The sequence below is a fragment of the Mustelus asterias genome, chromosome 3 (genome assembly GCF_964213995.1).
Source record: "Mustelus asterias chromosome 3, sMusAst1.hap1.1, whole genome shotgun sequence".
Lineage (NCBI taxonomy): Eukaryota > Metazoa > Chordata > Chondrichthyes > Carcharhiniformes > Triakidae > Mustelus > Mustelus asterias.
This window is the reverse complement of record NC_135803.1, coordinates 6,506,142-6,528,397: the sequence shown is the minus strand read 5'-3', so window position 1 is coordinate 6,528,397 and position 22,256 is coordinate 6,506,142. Positions and strand designations below refer to the sequence as shown.

Below are 22,256 nucleotides of genomic sequence, written 5' to 3'. Positions count from 1 at the left end.
TGGCAAGAGAAACAAACCTAATCAGTTAGTCTTCCTGGAATTAGGGTTGCTGAGCCTCCAGGAATAATGATTAATCTCCAGGACATTGCTGCGAGTTACTGGTGTGGAAAAATCACTGGACCAATCAAAAGATAATAATTTTCATCCCTTTTCCTTTGATTTATTGGAAAAACAACAGGAGGAGAAAGGTTGTTTGACTGACAGTAAAGGGTCATCCAATCAGGTAACAGAGAGCCTGCCTATATTCTGATTGGCTGTAGGAAGCTCGTATGTCACAGGTTGAGTAACCAATAGGAGGAAGCTTGGGGTTGTCATTGAGCTCTTCGAGCTTGTTCCACTGCTCAGATTACTGGTGATCTCTGACCTAACTCTATAGAACCACCTTTGCCCCATATCCCTCAGTACATCTGCTCAACAAAAATCTATCAATCGCAGTTTCTAAATTAACAATTGATTAAGCATCAATTGCAGTCTTTGCAAGAGAGTTTGCCGACTTTATTTATTAGTAACTATCTTGTATTTATGGGCCTCTATTTTTCCATTAGTAGAAAGCTCCTCTGCACAGATAGCTGGTCACACCCATTCTGCTATCAGGCAGGGGCACAGTGATCAGCACTGCTGCCTCACAGCGCCAGGGACCCAGGTTCGATTCCTGGCTTGGGTCACTGTCTGTGTGGAGTCTGCACATTCTCCCCGTGTCTGCGTGGGTTTCCTCCGGGTGCTTGGTTTCCTCCCACAGTCCGAAAGATGTGCTGGTTAGGTACATTGGTCATGCTAAATTCTCCCTCAGTGTACCCGAACAGGCGCCGGAGTGTGGCGACTAGGGGATTTTCACTGTAACTTCATTGCAGTGTTAATGTAAGCCTACTTGTGTCACTAATAAACTTTAACTTTGGTCAATCTTTTCTAATAGCTGGCACTTGCAGACCCCAGCTGGAGTGTATGCGTGTCTGCCTGTCTGTCTGTCCATCCGTCTGTCCCTGTCTGTGTGGAAATGACCAGAACGGTACAAAACCAATCAAAAGACAGCTTTGCTCCTGCTTCTGTGGAATTGGCCTCTGGATTCATTCTGCTCAAGACGCAGAATCTAAACAAGTCGCCGTCTGCTCAAGCGAAGATTTACATCAGTAAATAAACCTTCCAGCCTCAGAATTAATTCTTTTGATCTGAAACATCCACCAGTACGCACTCACGGTTTATCTCAGTAAAGCCTTTACAAAGCCGGCCTATTGACAAGGCGGAGGAATTAAAATCGCCCTTTATGCCCGAGGTTACAGACCTCGGGAGAGTTAGCAGGCTGTGTGGAACTATGCATGATGTGGAGATGCCAGCATTGGACTGGGGTGATCACAGTAAGAAGTTTCACAACACCAGGTTAAAGTCCAACAGGTTTATTTGGTAGCAGAAGCCACACAAAAGCACTCCGAAAGCTTGTGTGGCTTTTGCTACCAAATAAACCTGTTGGACTTTAACCTGGTGTTGTGAAACTTCTTACTGGAACTATGCAGCCATCACTAACCTGCCCTCCCTCCCCATCGACTGAGGCCAACACCTTGAAATGCCAATAAACATCCAGCCTTCGGTGAAAAACAACCTTCAAACGAAGCCTTTGTACGGGGTCTCAGACCGCTTCATACAGCTCACTGGCATTGACCGAGGAATGCAGCATCACTTCCAGAGCATTGCCAAGTCAACAGGTTTCTGGCTGTCTGTCAGTCTGCTGTGACCTTGCTGTCGCAGTCCCCACTCTGTGCAGAGCAGTCAATGTTCTCACTCGTTCAGTCTGGTTTGGGGACAACTTACTCTCAAAACAAACACAGCTCTGCATCTTTAACTAAGTTTACAGACCATCTCAGTCATGCTCTGAACAGCTCCTCAACTGCGACAGCTGTGTGTATGTGCTAAATGAGAACTATTTGCATGTGTATTCATCAACAAAGGAGTGTGTGGTGTACATAAATAGCTGTGTACGTGGTTGTTAATCTATGAGTGAGTTAATCCTTGTGTGCCTGTGTAAACAAGTTAATCGGTGTACACTTGTACGCGTATACATACGTTTGTTCAAATTAAGTATGGAGGGTATGCACAAAGTTTGTGTGTGTGTGAGCATGTGAGTGTGTGTACATGTGTGTGTGTGTGAAATGGTATCTGGATAACTGTGTGTTGTGTGTGTATTAAGCAAGTCTGTAAGAGAGAGTGTATAAGGGGCTGGGTGGAATGCTCTTTCGGAGAGACAATGCAGATTTGATGAGCCAAGTGGCCTCTTCCTGCACTGTAGCGATTCTGTGGTTCTAACCCCTGAAATTCTAGTGAATCTGTGTTCTTTCAAAGTCAGCTTCTCCTTTCTAAATTACTAAATGCAGTACTCCAGATGTGATCGAGCCAGGGTTTTGCAGAGTTGTTTCATAGAATCCCTACAATGCTGAAGGAGGCCATTCAGCCCATCAAGTCTGCATCAACAACAATCCCACCCAGGCCCTATCCCCGTAACCCCACGTATTTACCCTGCTAGTTCCCCCTGACACTAAGGGACAATTTAGCATGGCCAATCCACCAGATCCACACATCTTTGGACTATGAGAGGAAACCGGAGCAACCGGAGGAAACCCACGCAGACATGGGGAGAATGTGCAAACTCCAAACAGACAGGAACCCGAGGCCGGAATTGAACCTGGGTCCCTGGCGTTGTGAGGTGGCAGTGCTAACCACTGTGCCACCGTGCCACCCTGAAAACTCACATCCCTTTTTATTCCAACCCTCTGGTAATAGTTTGAAATTCCTTCATGATTTTTTTCTGCCTATTGTGCATGGGCCCCTCAATCTCTTTGTGCCTTCACAGTCTAGCCTTCCGCCACTTTCAATCTATTTGGTCGAAGCTGAATCGCACTTGCCTGCCTCGAAATCCACCCGCTGCAATTTCATCCACTAACCTAATCTGCCGATGCATCTTTGTAATTTTATGTTTCTTCCTGCATTGCTTCCTGAGTCACCCTCATCAGCAGCAGCAAACTGGGATATACGGTTCCCTATAGAGTTATCCAGGTCACCAATTAACATCGTGAACAGTTGAGGCCCCAGCATAGACTCTGTCTCATGGGACACCCAATTCGAGTACATACCCATTATCCCTTCTCTGACCTTTACCATCTAACCAATCTCCTAACCAAGCTCATAAATTTACCTTCAATCTCATGAGCTTTAACTTTAGCCAATGGCCTCCTGCTTCTGCACTGCATCCTATCCAAGGCCTTCTATCTGATATCTTCTGCATCCATAGGCATTCCCCAATCAATACTTCATTAACTTGCTCAGATTATTCAAATAGGTTCAGTAGATGTAACCTCTTCTTCACAAACAATTGTTGGTTTCCTCCAGTTGGCTGCAATTTCTGTCCAATTGGTTAGAACTGCCCAATCACTCTGTCCTCCCCAAATCAATAGGCTAAGTGTCTTAAGGTCATGAGTCTAACACCAGAAATCCAACTTTAAAAATAATTCTTTCAGCTTGTTAGGGTTTACAATGCAGAAATCTAGACTCCCAAACTCTGTCAGCCTCACTCCTGACACTGAATTAACCATCTTCACCAGCGCCACTTTCTCAGACAGTTGAAGTTGATAATGATTCCACTGTGACCATCATACATCAACCTTGGCCCATTAGCTCTGACTCTTATCATCCTGCCATCCAGACTAACCACACACATTCTCCATGGTTACTCTCCTCAACACTCAACTTCCCAATCCCAAACTTTCTCTGGTCCCACATCTGCGGAATAGCTGGATCATAGCTGAATTCTTCCTGTTAGGGTTCTGTCTGGTTTTGCTCTTCTGAAGCACGTTGCAATGTTATTATGACATGGGCACAAGCAGCTGTTACTGAAAGGACCTCAACTGGAACAGCAACACTGCTCTCACTCCATGGATACAGCAAGGCCAACTCGCCATTTCCTGTTCTTACATCTTTCTTAACAGGGTTCAGAAACCAGCAGCCACTGACATGGAGTCACCCATCCAGGTTACTGTATAACACTGGGGTACAGTACTGGTGGGGACGGGTCTGTCACTGTATAACACTGGGGTACAGTACTGGTGGGGACGGGTCTGTCACTGTATAACACTGGGGTACAGTACTGGTGGGGATGGGTCTGTCACTGTATACCACTGGGGTACAGTACTGGTGGAGACAGGTCTGTCACTGTATAACACTGGGGTACAGTACTGGTGGGGACGGGTCTGTCACTGTATAACACTGGGGTACAGTACTGGTGGGGACGGGTCTGTCACTGTATAACACTGGGGTACAGTACTGGTGGGGATGGGTCTGTCACTGTATAACACTGGGGTACAGTACTGGTGGGGATGGGTCTGTCACTGTATAACACTGGGGTACAGTACTGGTGGGGATGGGTCTGTCACTGTATAACACTGGGGTACAGTACTGGTGGGGATGGGTCTGTCACTGTATAACACTGGGGTACAGTACTGGTGGGGATGGGTCTGTCACTGTATAACACTGGGGTACAGTACTGGTGGGGACGGGTCTGTCACTGTATAACACTGGGGTACAGTACTGGTGGGGACGGGTCTGTCACTGTATAACACTGGGGTACAGTACTGGTGGGGACGGGTCTGTCACTGTATAACACTGGGATACAGTACTGGTGGGGACGGGTCTGTCACTGTATAACACTGGGGTACAGTACTGGTGGGGACGGGTCTGTCACTGTATAACACTGGGGTACAGTACTGGTGGGGATGGGTCTGTCACTGTATAACACTGGGGTACAGTACTGGTGGGGACGGGTCTGTCACTGTATAACACTGGGGTACAGTACTGGTGGGGACGGGTCTGTCACTGTATAACACTGGGGTACAGTACTGGTGGGGACGGGTCTGTCACTGTATAGCACTGGGGTACAGTACTGGTGGGGACGGGTCTGTCACTGTATAACACTGGGATACAGTACTGGTGGGGACGGGTCTGTCACTGTATAACACTAGGATACAGTACTGGTGGGGATGGGTCTGTCACTGTAATACACTGGGGTACAGTACTGGTGGGGACAGGTCTGTCACTGTGTAACACTGGGGTACAGTACTGGTGGGGATGGGTCTGTCACTGTATAACACTGGGGTACAGTACTGGTGGGGACGGGTCTGTCACTGTATAACACTGGGGTACAGTACTGGTGGGGACGGGTCTGTCACTGTATAACTCTGGGGTACAGTACTGGTGGGGACGGGTCAGTCACTGTATAACACTGGGGTACAGTACTGGTGGAGACGGGTCTGTCACTGTGTAACACTGGGGTACAGTACTGGTGGGGACGGGTCTGTCACTGTATAACACTGGGATACAGTACTGGTGGGGACGGGTCTGTCACTGTAGAGCACTGGGGTACAGTACTGGTGGGGACGGGTCTGTCACTGTATAACACTGGGATATAGTACTGGTCGGGACGGGTTTGTCACTGTATAGCACTGGGGTACAGTACTGGTGAGGATGGGTCTGTCACTGTATAACACTGGGGTACAGTACTAGTGGGGACGGGTCTGTCACTATATAACACTCGGGTACAGTACTGGTCGGGACGGGTCTGTCACTGTATAGCACTGGGGTATAGTACTGGTGAGGATGGGTCTGTCACTGTATAGAACGGGGGTACAGTACTGGTGAGGATGGGTCTGTCACTGTATAACACTGGGGTACAGTACTGGTGGGGATGGGTCTGTCACTGTATAACACTGGGGTACAGTACTGGTGAGGATGGGTCTGTCACTGTATAACACTGGGGTACAGTACTGGTCGGGACGGGTCTGTCACTGTATAACACTGGGGTACAGTACTGGTGAGGATGGGTCTGTCACTGTATAGCACTGGGGTACAGTACTGGCGAGGATGGGTCTGTCACTGGAGAACACTGGGATACAATACTGGTGGGGATGGGTCTGTCACTGTATAACACTGGGGTACAGTACTGGTGGGGACGGGTCTGTCACTGTATAACACTGGGGTACAGTACTGGTGGGGACGGGTCTGTCACTGTATAACACTGGGGTACAGTACTGGTGGGGATGGGTCTGTCACTGTATAACACTGGGGTACAGTACTGGTGGGGATGGGTCTGTCACTGTATAACACTGGGGTACAGTACTGGTGGGGACGGGTCTGTCACTGTATAACACTGGGGTACAGTACTGGTGGGGACGGGTCTGTCACTGTATAACACTGGGATACCGTACTGGTGGGGACGGGTCTGTCACTGTATAACACTGGGGTACAGTACTGGTGGGGACGGGTCTGTCACTGTATAACACTGGGGTACAGTACTGGTGGGGACGGGTCTGTCACTGTATAACACTGGGATACAGTACTGGTGGGGACGGGTCGGTCACTGTATAACACTGGGTTACAGTACTAGTGGGGACGGGTCTGTCACTGTATAACACTGGGGTACAGTACTGGTGGGGACAGGTCTGTCACTGTATAACACTGGGTTACAGTACTGGTGAGGACGGGTCTGTCACTGTATAACACTGGGGTACAGTACTGGTGGGGACAGGTCTGTCACTGTATAACACTGGGTTACAGTACTGGTGAGGACGGGTCTGTCACTGTATAACACTGGGGTACAGTACTGGTGGGGACAGGTCTGTCACTGTATAACACTGGGTTACAGTACTGGTGAGGACGGGGAAGTAATGAATTCAAACGTGCTCAGAAAGCTGTGATGACAATATTCCAGCAGTGATTAGATTTCAGAACTACTTCACTCCTGCAAGTCTCCACTTGACATGAAGTAAAACGTAAATGTTGTCAATGTTAAGTTTTGCCACAGTGAATTGGGTGAGCTTGGATGTATTCCGTGCTGGGATTTGTCCAATCTGGAAGGAATAGCAGGTCAGGGTGTGAAAACAGGGGGGGGGGGGGAGGGGGGTAGCAGAGTTTCGGGAGCTGATGAAATTGCGCTCCCCAGCTCCCCCTCCACACACATTCCCAGTACACAGACCAGCACAATAGCTGAATGGCTGACTTCATTACTCTATTGTGAGCTGCAGGAATGTGTACACAATCTGATCTAATCCCCCTTTCACATCACCAACTCTGACATTCCAGCGTCAATGAGCTGGACAATCAGCATCTTATAGCAGAGACCATGAACAAAAACCGAGCCTTTATCGAGCACTCGATCCACAGCTCTCAGTGCTACCCAAAAACCCAACGCAAAAATTACTCTCGGCAAACTGAGCAGCACGATCCACAACAGCGAATGAGGCTGCAGCACTGCTGATATATTACTGGACAAATAATCCCGAGAATAAGAGTTTGAATCGAGTTGTAAATAAAGATTCTGCATTTCTATAACTTCACTCACAACCCGAGATCCCAGATTGTTTCACAGTCAAAGCATTTTTGAATTGTGGTCACTGTGTATGAGAGAAACAAGCAGTCAATTTTCCCTGTGTCCAACTCCCACAATGATTTGATTTGATTTATTATTGTCACATGTATTAACATAAAGTGAAAAGTATGGTCAGGGGATTGTTTTATAGGCTGTAATCTGCAGGACAGCCCAGAACACTGGGGACAATCCCCCAGCTCTTCTTCACAACAGGGTTTGTGGGTTGTTTTTATCTCAACCCCAAGAAGCTGTCAGGGCCGTAGTTTTTAAATACCTCATCCAAAACACAGCACCACTGATAGAGCAGCATTCCCCCGGGTACCGCACTCCACGCCCCCACCCCCCCACCGCGGTACCGCACTCCACGCCCCCGCCCCCCCACCCCCGCTGCGGTACCGCACTCCACGCCCCCGCCCCCCCACCCCCTGCCCGGGTACCGCACTCCACGCCCCCCCAGGCCCCACACTCCACACCCCCCCCCCCCAACCCCCCGTGGTACCGCACTCCGCCCCCCTCCCCCCACAATGGGGACCGCACTTCCAACCCCCCCACGGGTCGCAGGTCGCACACCACCCCCTCTTCCCCGGGTACCGCACTCCCCACTCCCTTCCCCACCCCCCCAGGTACCACACTCTCCCCTCCCCTCGAGTACCGTGTCCCCGTACAGCCCCCCACCCCCCCCCCCCGACCGAGTACCGCACTCTCCCCCTCCCCCCAGGTACCTCCCCCCCCCCCCACCCCCAAACTGGGTACTGCACTTCACCCCCCCCCCTCCCGTGTGCTGCACTCCCCCCCGCCACCGTCTGCCGCATTCCCCCCCCGTGTGCCGCACTCCCACCCCCCCCCGTGTGCCGCACTCCCCTCCCCCCCGTGTGCCGCACTCCCCACCCCCCGCCGTGTGCCGCACTCCCCACCCCCCCCCCGTGTGCCGCACTCCCCACCCCCCGCCGTGTGCCGCACTCCCCACCCCCCCCGTGTGCCGCACTCCCCCCCCCCCCTCCAGGTTCCACACTCCCACACCCCCTCCACTCCGGGTTCCACACTCCCACACCCCCTCCACTCCGGGTTCCACACTCCCACACCCCCTCCACTCCGGGTTCCACACTCCCACACCCCCTCCACTCCGGGTTCCACACTCCCACACCCCCTCCACTCCGGGTTCCACACTCCCACACCCCCTCCACTCCGGGTTCCACACTCCCACACCCCCTCCACTCCGGGTTCCACACTCGGACTATCAGGTCTGGACGGTCAATTTTGTTTTCTTTTGTCTACACTCCTCAGGGAGCAGAGTCCAACTCTGATCCACCCTCACTTCCTCCCCCCTTTGCCCACCATTGAAGTGTGTCAGCCACCTTATGCTCACTCTCTGAACCCTCTCTCAGGGTGGCACAGTGGTTAGCACTGCTGCCTCACAGCGCCAGAGACCCAGGTTAAATTCCAGCCTCGGGTCACTGTCTGTGTGGAGTTTGCACATTCTCCCCGTGTCTGCGTGGGTTTCCTCCGGATGCTCCGGTTTCCTCCCAGAGTCCAATGATGTGCGGGTTAGGTGGATTGGCCATGGTAAATGTGTGGAGTTACAGGACAGGGGGAGAGGGCTTGAGTAAGGTACTCTGTCAGAGAATTGGTGCAGACTCGAAAGGCTGAATAGCCTCTTCTGCACTGTTGGGATTCCATCGATCAGACCCTATGGGGGTGGGGGGTGAGTTTACGGCCTTGCCCTTCCTGAAACGGTAAAATCTCGCTGAGGTCGATGGATCTTTCCGTTGTGTGGGGCAGTAAAATTCCGGATTATGTCTCCCGTTTACCCCAACTTTAGAAGAGCTCAGACCCAACTATTTAGACCACATTTTTCATCAGGTCATTTAAAAAACATCACCGATTTATTTTATCATCATCCACCCTTTTTAGCTATTTTCTCTCTCTCACCATCCCAGGAAAACATGTCACTGGATTTTTTTTTAAACTTAAAGGCGCTATCTAAATGCAGGCTGCTAGAATCTTGAGGGCGACCTGCTAATCCTCAGCCTTCCCCTGCGGGACAGCAGCAGATGGGAAACAGTTTACTGCAGGAATTTGGAGCAAGGGGATTTAATATAAAATCCTTCATTGTGACAGTGTCCTGACTGCAGTTTCAGCTTGGGAAGACATTGCAAAGCACTAACAATGCACAGGAGGCTGGCACAGCGCAGAGAACGGCAGTCTCTGTTCCTAATGGCAGCCTGCTCATTGGGACTCTGCTGAGGGAGGAATTCACGGCTGATTTGAAATACTCCAGAAACATGTTTGTCTTTCCCCTGTTTTTACTCCCCAGGTTTAAGATGTGTAATCTGCCCAGCCGCCATTTATTATTACAGATCCCATGAAGCGCACACACTGCACTGAGCACCTGTCACAATCGTGACTCACCTTCTCTCTGAAATCAGTCACACTCCGAGCGCACTGCGGCACACTTAACAACTCCTGCCCCTGAGAAGATTCAAAATCCTTTTGGAATCCATCCCTCCACAATCCTCCACACAATGAGGGCGGCACGGTGGCACAGTGGTTAGCACTGCTGCCGCACAGCGCCAGGGATCCGGGCACAGCGGCACAGTGGTTAGCACTGCTGCCTCTCTGCGCCAAGGACCCGGGCACAGCGGTTAGCACTGCTGCCGCACAGCGCCAGGGATCCAGGTTCAAATCCAGCCTCGGGTCACTGTCTGTGTGGAGTCTTCACGTTCTCCCCGTGTCTGCTTGGGTTTCCTCCGGGTGCTCCGGTTTCCTCCCACCCGCCAAAGATGTGCAGGTTTGGTTGATTGGCCATGCTAAAATGCCCCTTAGTGTCAGGGAGACTAGCAGGATAAATATGTGGGGTTATGAGGATAGGGCCTGGGTGGGATTGTTGTTAGTGCAGTCTCAAAGGGCCGAATGGCCTCCTTCTGCACTGTATGGATTCTATTCTACGATTCAGCTCCTCGAGCCTGTTCCTCTATTCAATGAGATCATGGCTGATCTGTGATGTAACCTGCCTTTGCCCCTCATCCTTTAATACCTTCGGAAAACAAAACAAAGAGAAAGGAAATCACTCAGATTTAAAATACACATTCGACCCTAAATCAGCTGCTTGTGGAAGAGAGTTCCAATGAAGAGTCAATATCTGGCATATATCAAATTGAGGTACAGATCAGCCATAATCCACCTCTGCCCTTTCGAACCTCTTCGTACCAGCGAAGAACTCTTGCAGGTCACTCCTTAAACCTTGCCTTTTCGACAGCAAAGAAACCTGGGACACTCCAGATGACGGGGCATGTGTTCAGCTAACAGAAGAGATTGATGATGCTGGAACTGAGTTGTAGATTAAAGATATGGCTTGATAATGTAAACAAGGCAAGTGGAGACAACAGACTTTGGAGGAAGCCCTTTGAAGTAACTTCTGCTGTGGGTAAAGGGGAACCGGTGGATGTACTGTACTTTGATTCCCGGAAGGCATTTAATAAAGTGCCACATCAAAGGTTATTGCAGAAAATAAAAGCTCATGGTGTAGGGGGTAACACATTGACATGGTTAGAAGATTGGTTGGCTAAAAGGGAGCAGAGAGTAGGCATAAATGGGTCTCTTTCAGGTTGGCAAGATGTGACAGATAGAGTGCCGCAGAGCTGGAACCTCAACTGTTTACAATTTATATAAATTACTTGGATATAGAACATAGAACAGTACAGCATAGAACAGGCCCTTCGGCCCACGATGTTGTGCCGATCTTTATCTGAAACCAAGATCAAGCTATCCCACTCCCTATCATCCTGGTGTGCTCCATGTGCCTATCCAATAACCGCTTAAATGTTCCGAAAGTGTCTGACTCCACTATCACTGCAGGCAGTCCATTCCACACCCCAACCACTCTCTGCGTAAAGAACCTACCTCTGATATCCTTCCTATATCTCCCACCACGAACCCTATAGTTATGCCCCCTTATAATAGCTCCATCCACCCAAGGAAATAGTCTTTGAACGTTCACTCTATCTATCCCCTTCATCATTTTATAAACCTCTATTAAGTCTCCCCTCAGCCTCCTCCGCTCCAGAGAGAAATATAGGGATGGAAGGGCTGGTTGCCAAATTTGCTGATGACACAAAGATAGGTAGGAAAGTAAGTTGTGAAGTGGATGTAACACAGCCAAAAAAAGATACAGTTAGGTCAAGCGAGTGGGCAAAGATGATGTGGGGAAATGTGAACTTGTCCATTTTAACAGGAAAGATAAAAAAGCATACTATTTAAATGTTGCGAGATTGCAAACTCTGAGGTAGAGGGATCTGGGTGTCTTAGTGCACGATCATAAAGGCTAGAATGTAGATACAGCAAGTAACTGGGAAAACTAATTGGATGTTTTAATTTATTGCGAGGGGATTTGAATACAAAAGTAACACGGTACAATCTTCAGTTGTACAGGGCACTGCTGAGAGCACATCTGGAATACTGTGTAGTGTTGTTTATCCTATTTGAGAAAAGATGTAAATGTGTTGGAAACAGTTCAGAGAAGGTTTACCAGATTAATACCTGGAATGGGTGGGTTGTCTTATGAGGAAAGGTTGGACAGGCTAGGCTTGTATCCACTGGAGTTTAGAGGAGTAAGAGGTGATTGATTGAAACATATAAGGCCCGATTTTACCATCGTGTTGCGCCTGTTTTCAGGTGCAAAAACTTGGTAAAGTCGGGCGTGAGGTGAGTAGCGCGATCTGCGCCAATCTCTGTGCCGGTTCCCCTTTTACCAAAGCCAGGAAATGGCCATGATTGGGACCGCGCCCAAAACGGGCATGACAGCGATTTAATGGGCTGCACTCCCAACTTTACCGCCACTTCCCCCTTTACCACCACGATCGCCCATCCAGAATCGGCGTGAAATAGACACGCTCCATAAAAGTCCGATTCGGCTCTCCAGTTAGTGAGAAGACCGTAAGACATAGGAGCAGAATTAGGCCACTCGGCCCATCGAGTCTGTTCCGCCATTCAATCATGGCTGGTATTTTTCTCATCCCCATTCTCCTGCCTTTTCCCCATAACCCCTGATCCCCTTATTAATCAAGAACCTATCTATCTCTGTCTTAAAGACAGTCAATGAGAAGGTAGGTGCCAAGCATCCGATGGCTCTCTGCTTGAGATCGGTTGGGGGGTGGTCCGCTACCACTCTGCCTGAGAGTGGAGGGAAGGGGGGGGCCACTGCCACTCTGCCTCAGATCAGTGGGGGGGGGGGGGGGGGGGGGGGGAGGAGGAGGGGGTCCGCTGCCACTCTGCCTCAGATCAGTGGAGGGGAAGGGGCCCATGATGGGTCTGGGTGGTGGCGGGGTGGGGGATAAGGGGTCAGTAATGTTGTGGGGGTGGGGCAATATCTGTGGGGGTCAGGGGGAGGCATTAACCGGCCCGGGAGTGATGTGGCAGGGGAGCCGCATTCTATCTTTTCTTTTCTACACATGCGCAGTTGGAGGCACCTATCGGAGTTGCAGGATTTCAGGCGCGTTAAGACCCGCCCACAGGCTTCTGCAGAATTGCTAGTATTTTTTCAGGCAGAGTGTGTATGGGAGCGCCTGAGAACGGGTCCAAAAGTTGGATCTGAAACACTCCCAGTTTCAAGTCCACCCAGCACTTAGAATTAAAATGGTAAAATAGGGCCCATAATATCCTGAGGGTATTGACAGGGTGGATGTGGAGAGGATATTTCCTCCTGTGCGAGAATCTAGAACTCGGGGGTCACTGTTTAAAAATAACAGTCCACCCATTTAGAACAGAGATGAGGAAAAACACTTTCACTCCGAGGATCGTGAGTCTCTGGAAATCTCTTCCCAAAGGGCAGAGTCTTTAAATATTTTTATGGCAGAGGTGGATAGATTCTGGGTAAACAAGGGGTTGAAAGGTTATTGGGGGAGGTGGGATGCAGATTTGAGGTTACTATCGAACCAGGCGTGACCCTAGTTCTAGATTCTCCCACAGGAGGAAACATCCTCTCCACATCCAGCCTGCCAAGACCCCCAGGATCAAGTCGTCTCTCACTCTTCTAAACTCCAATGGATACAAGCCTAGCCTCTCCAACCTTTCCTCATAAGACAACCCACTCATTCCTGAAATTAGACAACTGAAGCCCTGTTTGCCCACAAGACGTGGAGATGCCGGCGTTGGACTGGGGTAAGCACAGTAAGAAGTCTCACAACACCAGGTTAAAGTCCAACAGGTTTATTTGGTAGCAAATACCATAAGCTTTCGGAGCGCTGCCCCTTCGTCAGATGGAGTGGTTATCTGTTCTCAAACAGTGCAAACAGACACAGAAATCAAATTACAGAATACTGATTAGAATGCAAATCTCTACAGCCAGCCAGGTCTTAAATGTACAGACAATGTGGGTGGAGGGAGCATTCAACACAGGTTAAAGAGATGTGTATTGTCTCCAGACAGAACAGTCAGTGAAATTCTGCAAGCCAGGGAGGCAAGCTGTGGGGGTTACTGATAATGTGACATAAATCCAACTTCCCGGTTTAGGCCGTCCTCATGTGTGCGGAACTTGGCTATCAGTTTCTGCTCAGCGACTCTGCGCTGTCGTGTGTCGTGAAGGCCGCCTTGGAGAACGCTTACCTGAAGATCCAAGGCTGAATGCCCGTGACTGCTGAAGTGCTACCCCACAGGAAGAGAACAGTCTTGCCTGGTGATTGTCAAGCGGTGTTCATTCATCCGTTGTCGTAGCGTCTGCATGGTTTCCCCAATGTACCATGCCTCAGGACATCCTTTCTTGCAGCGTATCAGGTAGACAACGTTGGCCGAGTTGCAAGAGTATGTACCGTGTACCTGGTGGATGGTGTTCTCACGTGAGATGATGGCATCTGTGTCGATGATCCGGCACGTCTTGCAGAGGTTGCTGTGGCAGGGTTGTGTGGTGTCATGGTCACTGTTCTCCTGAAGGCTGGGTAGTTCGTTGCGGACAATAGTCTGTTTGAGGTTGTGCAGTTGTTTGAAAGCAAGAAGTGGGGGTGTGGGGATGGCCTTGGCGAGATGTTCGTCTTCATCAATGACATGTTGAAGGCTCCGGAGGAGATGCCGTAGCTTCGGCATCTCCTCCGGAGCCTTCAACATGTCATTGATGAAGACGAACATCTCGCCAAGGCCATCCCCACACCCCCACTTCTTGCCTTCAAACAACCGCACAACCTCAAACAGACCATTGTCCGCAGCAAACTACCCAGCCTTCAGGAGAACAATGACCAAGACACCACACAACCCTGCCACAGCAACCTCTGCAAGACGTGCCGGATCATCGACACAGATGCCATCATCTCACGTGAGAACACCATCCACCAGGTACACGGTACATACTCTTGCAACTCGGCCAACGTTGTCTACCTGATACGCTGCAAGAAAGGATGTCCCGAGGCATGGTACATTGGGGAAACTATGCAGACGCTGCGACAACGGATGAATGAACACCGCTCGACAATCACCAAGCAAGACTGTTCTCTTCCTGTTGGGGAGCACTTCAGCGGTCACGGGCATTCGGCCTCTGATATTCGGGTAAGCGTTCTCCAAGGCGGCCTTCGCGACACACGACAGCGCAGAGTCGCTGAGCAGAAACTGATAGCCAAGTTCCGCACACACGAAGACCGCCTCAACCGGGATATTGGGTTCATGTCACACTATTTGTAACTCCCACAGTTGCGTGGACCTGCAGAGTTTCACTGGCTGTCTTGTCTGGAGACAATACACATCTTTTTAGCCTGTCTTGATGCTCTCTCCACTCCCATTGTTTTGTTTCTTAAAGACTTGATTAGTTGTAAGTATTCGCATTCCAACCATTATTCATGTAAATTGAGTCTGTGTCTTTATAAGCTCTGTTTGTGAACAGAATTCCCACTCACCTGAAGAAGGGGCTTAGAGCTTCGAAAGCTTGTGTGGCTTTTGCTACCAAATAAACCTGTTGGACTTTAACCTGGTGTTGTTAAACTTCTTACTGTATTTACCCCAGTCCAACGCCGGCATCTCCACATCAGTCATAAATCCAACAGGGAATTCATCATAAACTTCTTTACCCAGAGAGTGGTGAGAATGCACCAACAATAGTGAGTTGTTAAGGTGAATAGAGACAATGCATTTAAAGTTTAAGTTTATTTATTAGTGTCACAAGGCTTACATTAACACTGCAATTAAGTTGTGAAAATCCCCTAGCCACCACACTCCGGCGCCTGTTCGGGTACACTGAGGGAGAATTTAGCGCGGCCAATGCACTCTAACCAGCACGTCTTTCAGACTGTGGGAGGAAACCGGAGCACCTGGAGGAAACTCACGCAGACACGGGGAGAACGTGCAGACTTCGCACAGACAGTGACCCAAGCTGGGAATCGAATCTGGGTCCCTGGTGCTGTGAGGCAGCAGTGCTAACCACTGTGACACTGTGCCGCCTCTATAGTGTTACAGCCTAACACCACACACTGAGCAGGAACTTAGCACCCACTCAGACCAGTGGCTGATACCCTCTCTGTTGTAATAGAAGGGGAAGCTGAATAAATACAGGAGGGATAAAAGAACAGAAGGTGAAGCTGATAGGAGGAGATGAAGAAGTGCGGGAGGCAGTGCGAGTGGAGCATAAACACCAACATGGCTTGGTTGGGCCGAATGGCCTGTATCTGCAATTCTATCTCTCCTTTTTTAAGTAATTCTGATTTTTCTCCACTATATTAAAAGCACGATTTATATAGAAGGATCATTTAGATCCAAAACATTCACTATTTTCTCTCACCACAGGTGCTGCCAGACCTGCTGAGTTTATTCAGCATTTTCTGTTTTAATTTCAGATTTCCAGCATCTGCAGTATTTCGTTTTTAATTAACTGTTTATATTCCACTTGTTGTTGGATCAGTTCAGCTGATGGCAGAGGATTGAGAGCTCCTGTCCTGTTTGGCACAGTGTTATCCTGCTGGCTGTAACACTCATTCATTGAGCCATCAGCATTAATTCTGATGCTACGCTGTGTCCTAGGTTCTCATAATGCAGGAACACGGTGATATTGATTGAAATTCAGCTTTCAACAATCCAGAGTTATAACCAGACCCACTGACGTAACCACACACAAATTCCCACTCCAGGGACGATTGTATGACATCTTCCATCGGATAACCATCCCTCATCCCAATTAAGTGCCAGTTACACTCTACACAGGTTGAGGCACTTCAGTGAAGCTTTAGTTTTAAGTTTTATTTATTAGTGTCGCAAGTAGGTTTACATTAACACTGCAATGAAGTTACTATGAAAATCCCCTAGTCGCCACACTCCGGCACCTGTTCGGGTACACCGAGGGAGAATTTAGCATGGCCAATGCGCCGAACCAGCGCGTCTTTCAGACTGTGGGAGGAAACCGGAGCACCCGGAGGAAACTCACGCAGACACGGGGAGAACGTGCAGACTCCACACAGACAATTACCCAAGCTGGGAATCGAACCCGGGAATCGATCCACAGCAATGCCCTCTGAAATGGAGGGCAGTTAGTGATGGGCAATAAATGCTGGCCCAGCCAGCAATGCCCACATGCTGTAGGTGAAAAAGACAATCTGAAGTCATGTACCAACCGACACAAGAACAGCTTCTTCCCTGCTGCTGTCAGACTTTTGAATGGACCTACCTTGCATTAAGTTGATCTTTCACTACATCCTAGCTATGACTGTAACACTACATTCTGCACCCTCTCCTTCCCTTCTCTATGAACGGTATGCTTTGTCTGTATAGCGCACAAGAAACAATACTTTTCACTTTATACTAATACATTGACAATAATAGATCAAATCAAAGGTATACCTGGCCAAAGATAAGAAACTGTTAGATTTTACATGGTCGGAAATAAATTGATGTCCCGTGGTTTACAAACTGCAGTTAGTCGACTGACTGCCTTTTCTCTGCTGCCTGTCTAATTTTACACCCACACTGGTGTTAAGGGAACAGTTCACATTCTTGCACTTGGAAACGACATCCATCGCCAAAGGCAGCAGCCTGTTTCACTGATACAGAACTGCCCAGAGCGGATATTAAAGATATGGGGCGTCAGAATCACTTCTCATTTACAAATTGCAATCTGCTTCAGAAAACATCCCCAAGACACTGAATTCAGAAGTGACAATTTAACTTGTAGAAAGTTTGTAAGTTTTCAGAACCTTAGAGATTTGAGGTGGAACGCTAATCAGGCAATTAAGGGATTTCATTCAGCCCATGTCAGGGAAAATAGTGAGTGGAGGAGGGAGTGAATCTTGAGAACATCATTAAGAGGTAGAATCTGTGCAGAGTGTAACTGGCTCTTAATAAGGATGGAATATGCCATATAATCTTCCTTGGAATTTCTGAGTGGATACATCAGTGGGTCTGATCTGTAACTGGATTAGTGCAGTCTAGTCATTCTGGTGCCAGTGTGAATCGATTTGAAAGATAATCCTAGACTAAAAAAAAAGCAACACTTGGGAACACAGCTCCGAACACTAACTTAAAATTTTAACACAATAAGTTGGCGAGGAACAAAGAGAGAGTGAATTCAAATTTAATTTCTAACAGCATGCCCGCTGGAACTGAACTGGACAGATTAGAATGATGGGGTTTTTTTGACTATGAATCAGCATTGCCCTTTTAAATAAAAATCGCTTCAACTGAGGAGGGTTTGTGAAGCTCCCAGAGAATAAAATTACTGGAAATTATCCACACACCAAAATTTAAAAAACCGCAATCTAGAAGAAGAAAAAGAAAAAAAAGTGACCTTTAAATATGGAAAGGCAGCTGAGTGCTGTGTGAGCTCAGTGCTGTGCTGTGCCAGTCAGAGCTGGAGTTTAGGTTCCAGCTCTGATACAGAAATACTCACCCAGCATGGAGAAGATAAAATCCTTAGCGGTGTGGATTTCCAGGGCTCTGTGATCGTCGTATTCCCGCTGATCCTGCTTGCTGAATTCCTGGATCAGCTTGTTCAAGTCCTCGATCCTGGCCCCAGACCTGAAGTCCAGCTCCACCAGTGTTTTAGCCACATTGGAACCAGGCTTAGTGCCTGTTCCGTTCAGAGCCGCCATCTTCCAGCAGTTTGTTTTATGGAAAGGGAGGGGGGTGGAGAGAAAGAGGAGAGAGAGAGAGAATATATAAAAAGCCAGGGGTGATTTCACAGACTGTCCTTCTTCTCCCCACCCTCTTTCTCTCTCTCTCCCTCCCTCTCTCTCTCCTCCCTTCTGTTTGCCGCTGGGCTGTTTTCAGGACAGGTAGCAGTTAACAAACCTCCGAGCCTGCAGCTTCTGTTTGAACATATGTGTCCGTGTGTGTCTCTCTCTGATGAATGAAATCGACCTGGGGCATTGACAATTGAAACTGACCTCGAATCAACAAGCGTGTTACAATGTTGCAGCCGCTACTCTTAAAGCCACCGCCACCCCGAAACTCCAACATGTCCATTCAGAATATTTAGTTTCCATTCGCTTTAAGAGGAGGGGGAGATCCCTCGATTGTTGTTGTGTATCCCTTTTATTCCCAAATGTCTGGCGGACGGAATTGCAACAAGTGGTTCTCAATTAATTCATTTCCCCTCATTTGCAACATTGCAGGATTTCGGGTTTTTTAAATACAATAAAGCTTTGGACGAGTTTCCGGGTGAATTAAGAGTGTGTGGCAACCTGTCATGGTTCCCCCATGCCAACACTGTAGTTAAGAAAGCCCACCGACGCCTCTACTTTCTCAGAAGACGAAGGAAATTCGGCATGTCAGCTACGACTCTCCAACTTTTACAGATGCACCATAGAAAGCATTCTTCCTGATTGTATCACAGCTTGGTATGGCTCCTGCTCTGCCCAAGACCGCAAGGAACTACAAAAGGAAGTGAATGCAGCCCAATCCATCACGCAAACCAGCCTCCCATCCATTGACTCTGTCTACACTTCCCGCTGCCTTGGCAAAGCAGCCAGCATAATTAAGGACCCCACGCACCTCGGACATTCTCTCTTCCACCTTCTTCCATCGGGAAAAAGATACAAAAGTCTGAGGTCACGTACCAACCGACTCAAAAACAGCTTCTTCCCTGCTGCTGTCAGACTGTTGAATGGACCAACCTTGCACTAAGTTGATCTTTCTCTACACCCTAGCTATGACTGTAACACTACATTCTGCACTCTCTCATTTCCTTCTCTATGAACGGTATGTTTTGTCTGTATAGCGCGCATGAAACAATACTTTTCACTGTATGTTAATTCATGTGACAATAATAAATCAAATCAAATCAAATCAAATGATTGGGGTGCTAGATTGAATTCAGCCCCTATTGTAAAGTAGGACACTGTATGCTTGCTTACACTCCTGCAAATTCCGATTTTGACTTTTAAAATTGATTTGATTTGATTTATTATTGTCACGTATTGGGATACAATGAAAAGTGTTATTTCTTGTGCGCTATCCAGACAGAGCATACTGTTCATAGAGTACACAGGGGAGAAGGAAAGGAGAGGGTGCAGAATCATAAACAGAAAATGCTGGAAAATCTCAGCAGGTCCGACAGATCTGTGGAGAGAGTATAGAGCCAACGTTTCGAGTTTAGATGACCCTTCACCAGGGTTCTGCTGGGATTTCCAGCATTTTCTGTTTTTGTTTCAGATTCCAGCATCCACAGTATTTTGCTTTTATCTATAGAGGGTGACGAATGTAGTGTTACAGTTATAATTAGGGGTAGAGACTGATCAGCTTACTATAAGGTAGGTCCATTCAAAAGCCTGATGGTAAAGGGAAGAAGCTGTTCTTGAGTCGGTTGGTACGTGATCTCAGACTTTTGTATCTTTTTCCCAATGGAAGAAGGTGGAAGAGAGAATGTCCAAAATGCTTGGGGTCCTTGATAATGCTGGCTGCTTTTCCAAGGCAATGGGAAGTGTAGACGGAGTCAATGGATGGGATTTTATGGCCTTGCTTGTCCCAAAACTGTAAAATCCTGTCCGAGATCAACAGACCTTCCCATGCTCTGCCCCTCACCGGCTCCAAGTCCCATGGCGGGCAGGCGATAACATTCCGTCCAATGGGTGGGAGGCTGACTTGCGTGATGGACTGGGCTTCTTTCACAACCTTTTGTAGTTTCTTGCAATCTTGGGCAGAGCAGGAACCAAAGCAAGCTATGATGCATCCGGAAAGGATGGTTTCTATGATGCATCTGTAAAAATTGATGAGAGTCGTAGCTAACATGCCAAATTTCCTTAATCTTCTGAGAAAGTAGCGGCATTGGTGGGCTTTCTTAACTGTAGTGTCGGCATGGGGGGGGGGGGAACCAGGACAGGTTGTTGGTGATCTGGATACCTAAAAACCTGAAGCTCTCGACCCTTTCTACTTTGTCCCCATTGATGTAGACAGGGGCATGTTCTCCATTATGCTTCCTGAAGTTAATGACTTTCGCCTTTGTTTTACTGACATTGAGGGAGAGATTATTGTCATCGCACCATTTTACCAGATTCTCTGTCTCTCTCCTGCACTCTGTCTCATCATTGTTCATTTAATTCATTCCCAGGAGTTGAGTATCACTGCAAGACTATCATTTATGGCCCAACCCCTCTTCACTGAGTTGGGTGGCTGGGGCATAATCACATTGGTGTGAAACTGGAGTCAATCACAGACCCAGACTTCAGGGCTAAGAGGAACAGGTGTGCTTCCTAAAGGACATTGAATCATAAAATCCCTACAGTGCAGAAGGAGGTCATTCAGCCCATCAAGCCTGCACCAACAACAATCCCACCCAAGCCCTGTAACCCCACATATTTACCCTGCTAATCCCCCTAACACTAAGGGGCAATTCAGCATGGCCAATCCACCTAACCCGCACATCTCTGGACTGTGGAAGGAAACCAGAGCATGCAGACACGGGAAGAACATACAAACTCCACACAGACAGTGACCCGAGGCCGGAATTGAACCCGGGTCCCTGGTGCTGTGAGGCGTCTATAATGGACGTTTGGTGTATAAAGTCAAAGGTTATTTTCTGTATGTGGTTTCCAAGCCTCCAGGGTTGGCCCGGAGTTCCGGGAATTGAAGATGAATCTCTAGGACACTGATGTGTGTGACTTTGGAGAAAAATCATCGGAACACTTTAAAACAAAGCTTGTTTCCTGTCATTTTCTCTGAAGATTTCTCTTTACCAGATATAAAAATATTGCAAATTGGAGGAGGAGGAAAGGCTGTGTGACTGACACTCAAGCATCGTCCACTGGATTGTGTGTCTTTTTGTTTTCCGAATGGTTTTGGAAGGCGGAATGTCACGAGGATGGATGTGTTGGCCGATTAATGGCTGGAGCCTGGAGGGAAGTCATGTGATGACAGTTAATCAGAGTTGGTAATCCTATTTCTGTCGCAACTTTCACCAGCTCAGGGCGATTTAAAAAGCTTTGCAGACAGTGAAGCACTTTAAAGAGTTGCAGTGTGGAGAGGAGGGCAGTGGCGTAGTGGTATTGTCGCTGAACTAGTAATCCAGAGACCCAGAGTTCAAAGGACCTGGGTTCAAATCCCCCAGATGGTGAAATTTGAATTCAATTTTAAAAAAATCTGGAGTTAAAAAAGTCTAATGATGACCATGGAATGATTGTCGTAAAAACAGGTTTACTAATGTCCTCTAGAGAAGGAAATCTGCCAACCTTAGCTGGTCTGGTCTCCTTGTGACTCCCCACCCACAGCAATGTAACTCTTAATTAGATTTTATAGAATAGATTTCATAGAATCCCTACAGCGCGGAAGGAGGCCATTCAAACCATTGACTCTCCACCGACCACAATCCCACCCAGGCTCTACTCTCATAAACCCTCATATTTACCCTAGCTAGTCCCCCTGACACTAAGGGGCAATTTATCATGGGCCAATCCACCTA

At 48.3% G+C, this 22,256-nt stretch overlaps 1 protein-coding gene across 1 annotated transcript in view; it reads right to left on the bottom strand.

The window, feature by feature from the left end:
• Positions 1-18,560, bottom strand: part of LOC144486472 (nucleotidyltransferase MB21D2) — a 52,851-nt gene extending 34,291 nt beyond the window's left edge. The window contains exon 1 of the mRNA XM_078204518.1: positions 18,252-18,560. Coding sequence (XP_078060644.1) covers positions 18,252-18,453 — 202 coding nt within the window. The 5' untranslated portion in view covers positions 18,454-18,560. The remainder of the gene's footprint in view (positions 1-18,251) is intronic.
• Between the last annotated feature and the right edge of the window lie 3,696 nt (positions 18,561-22,256).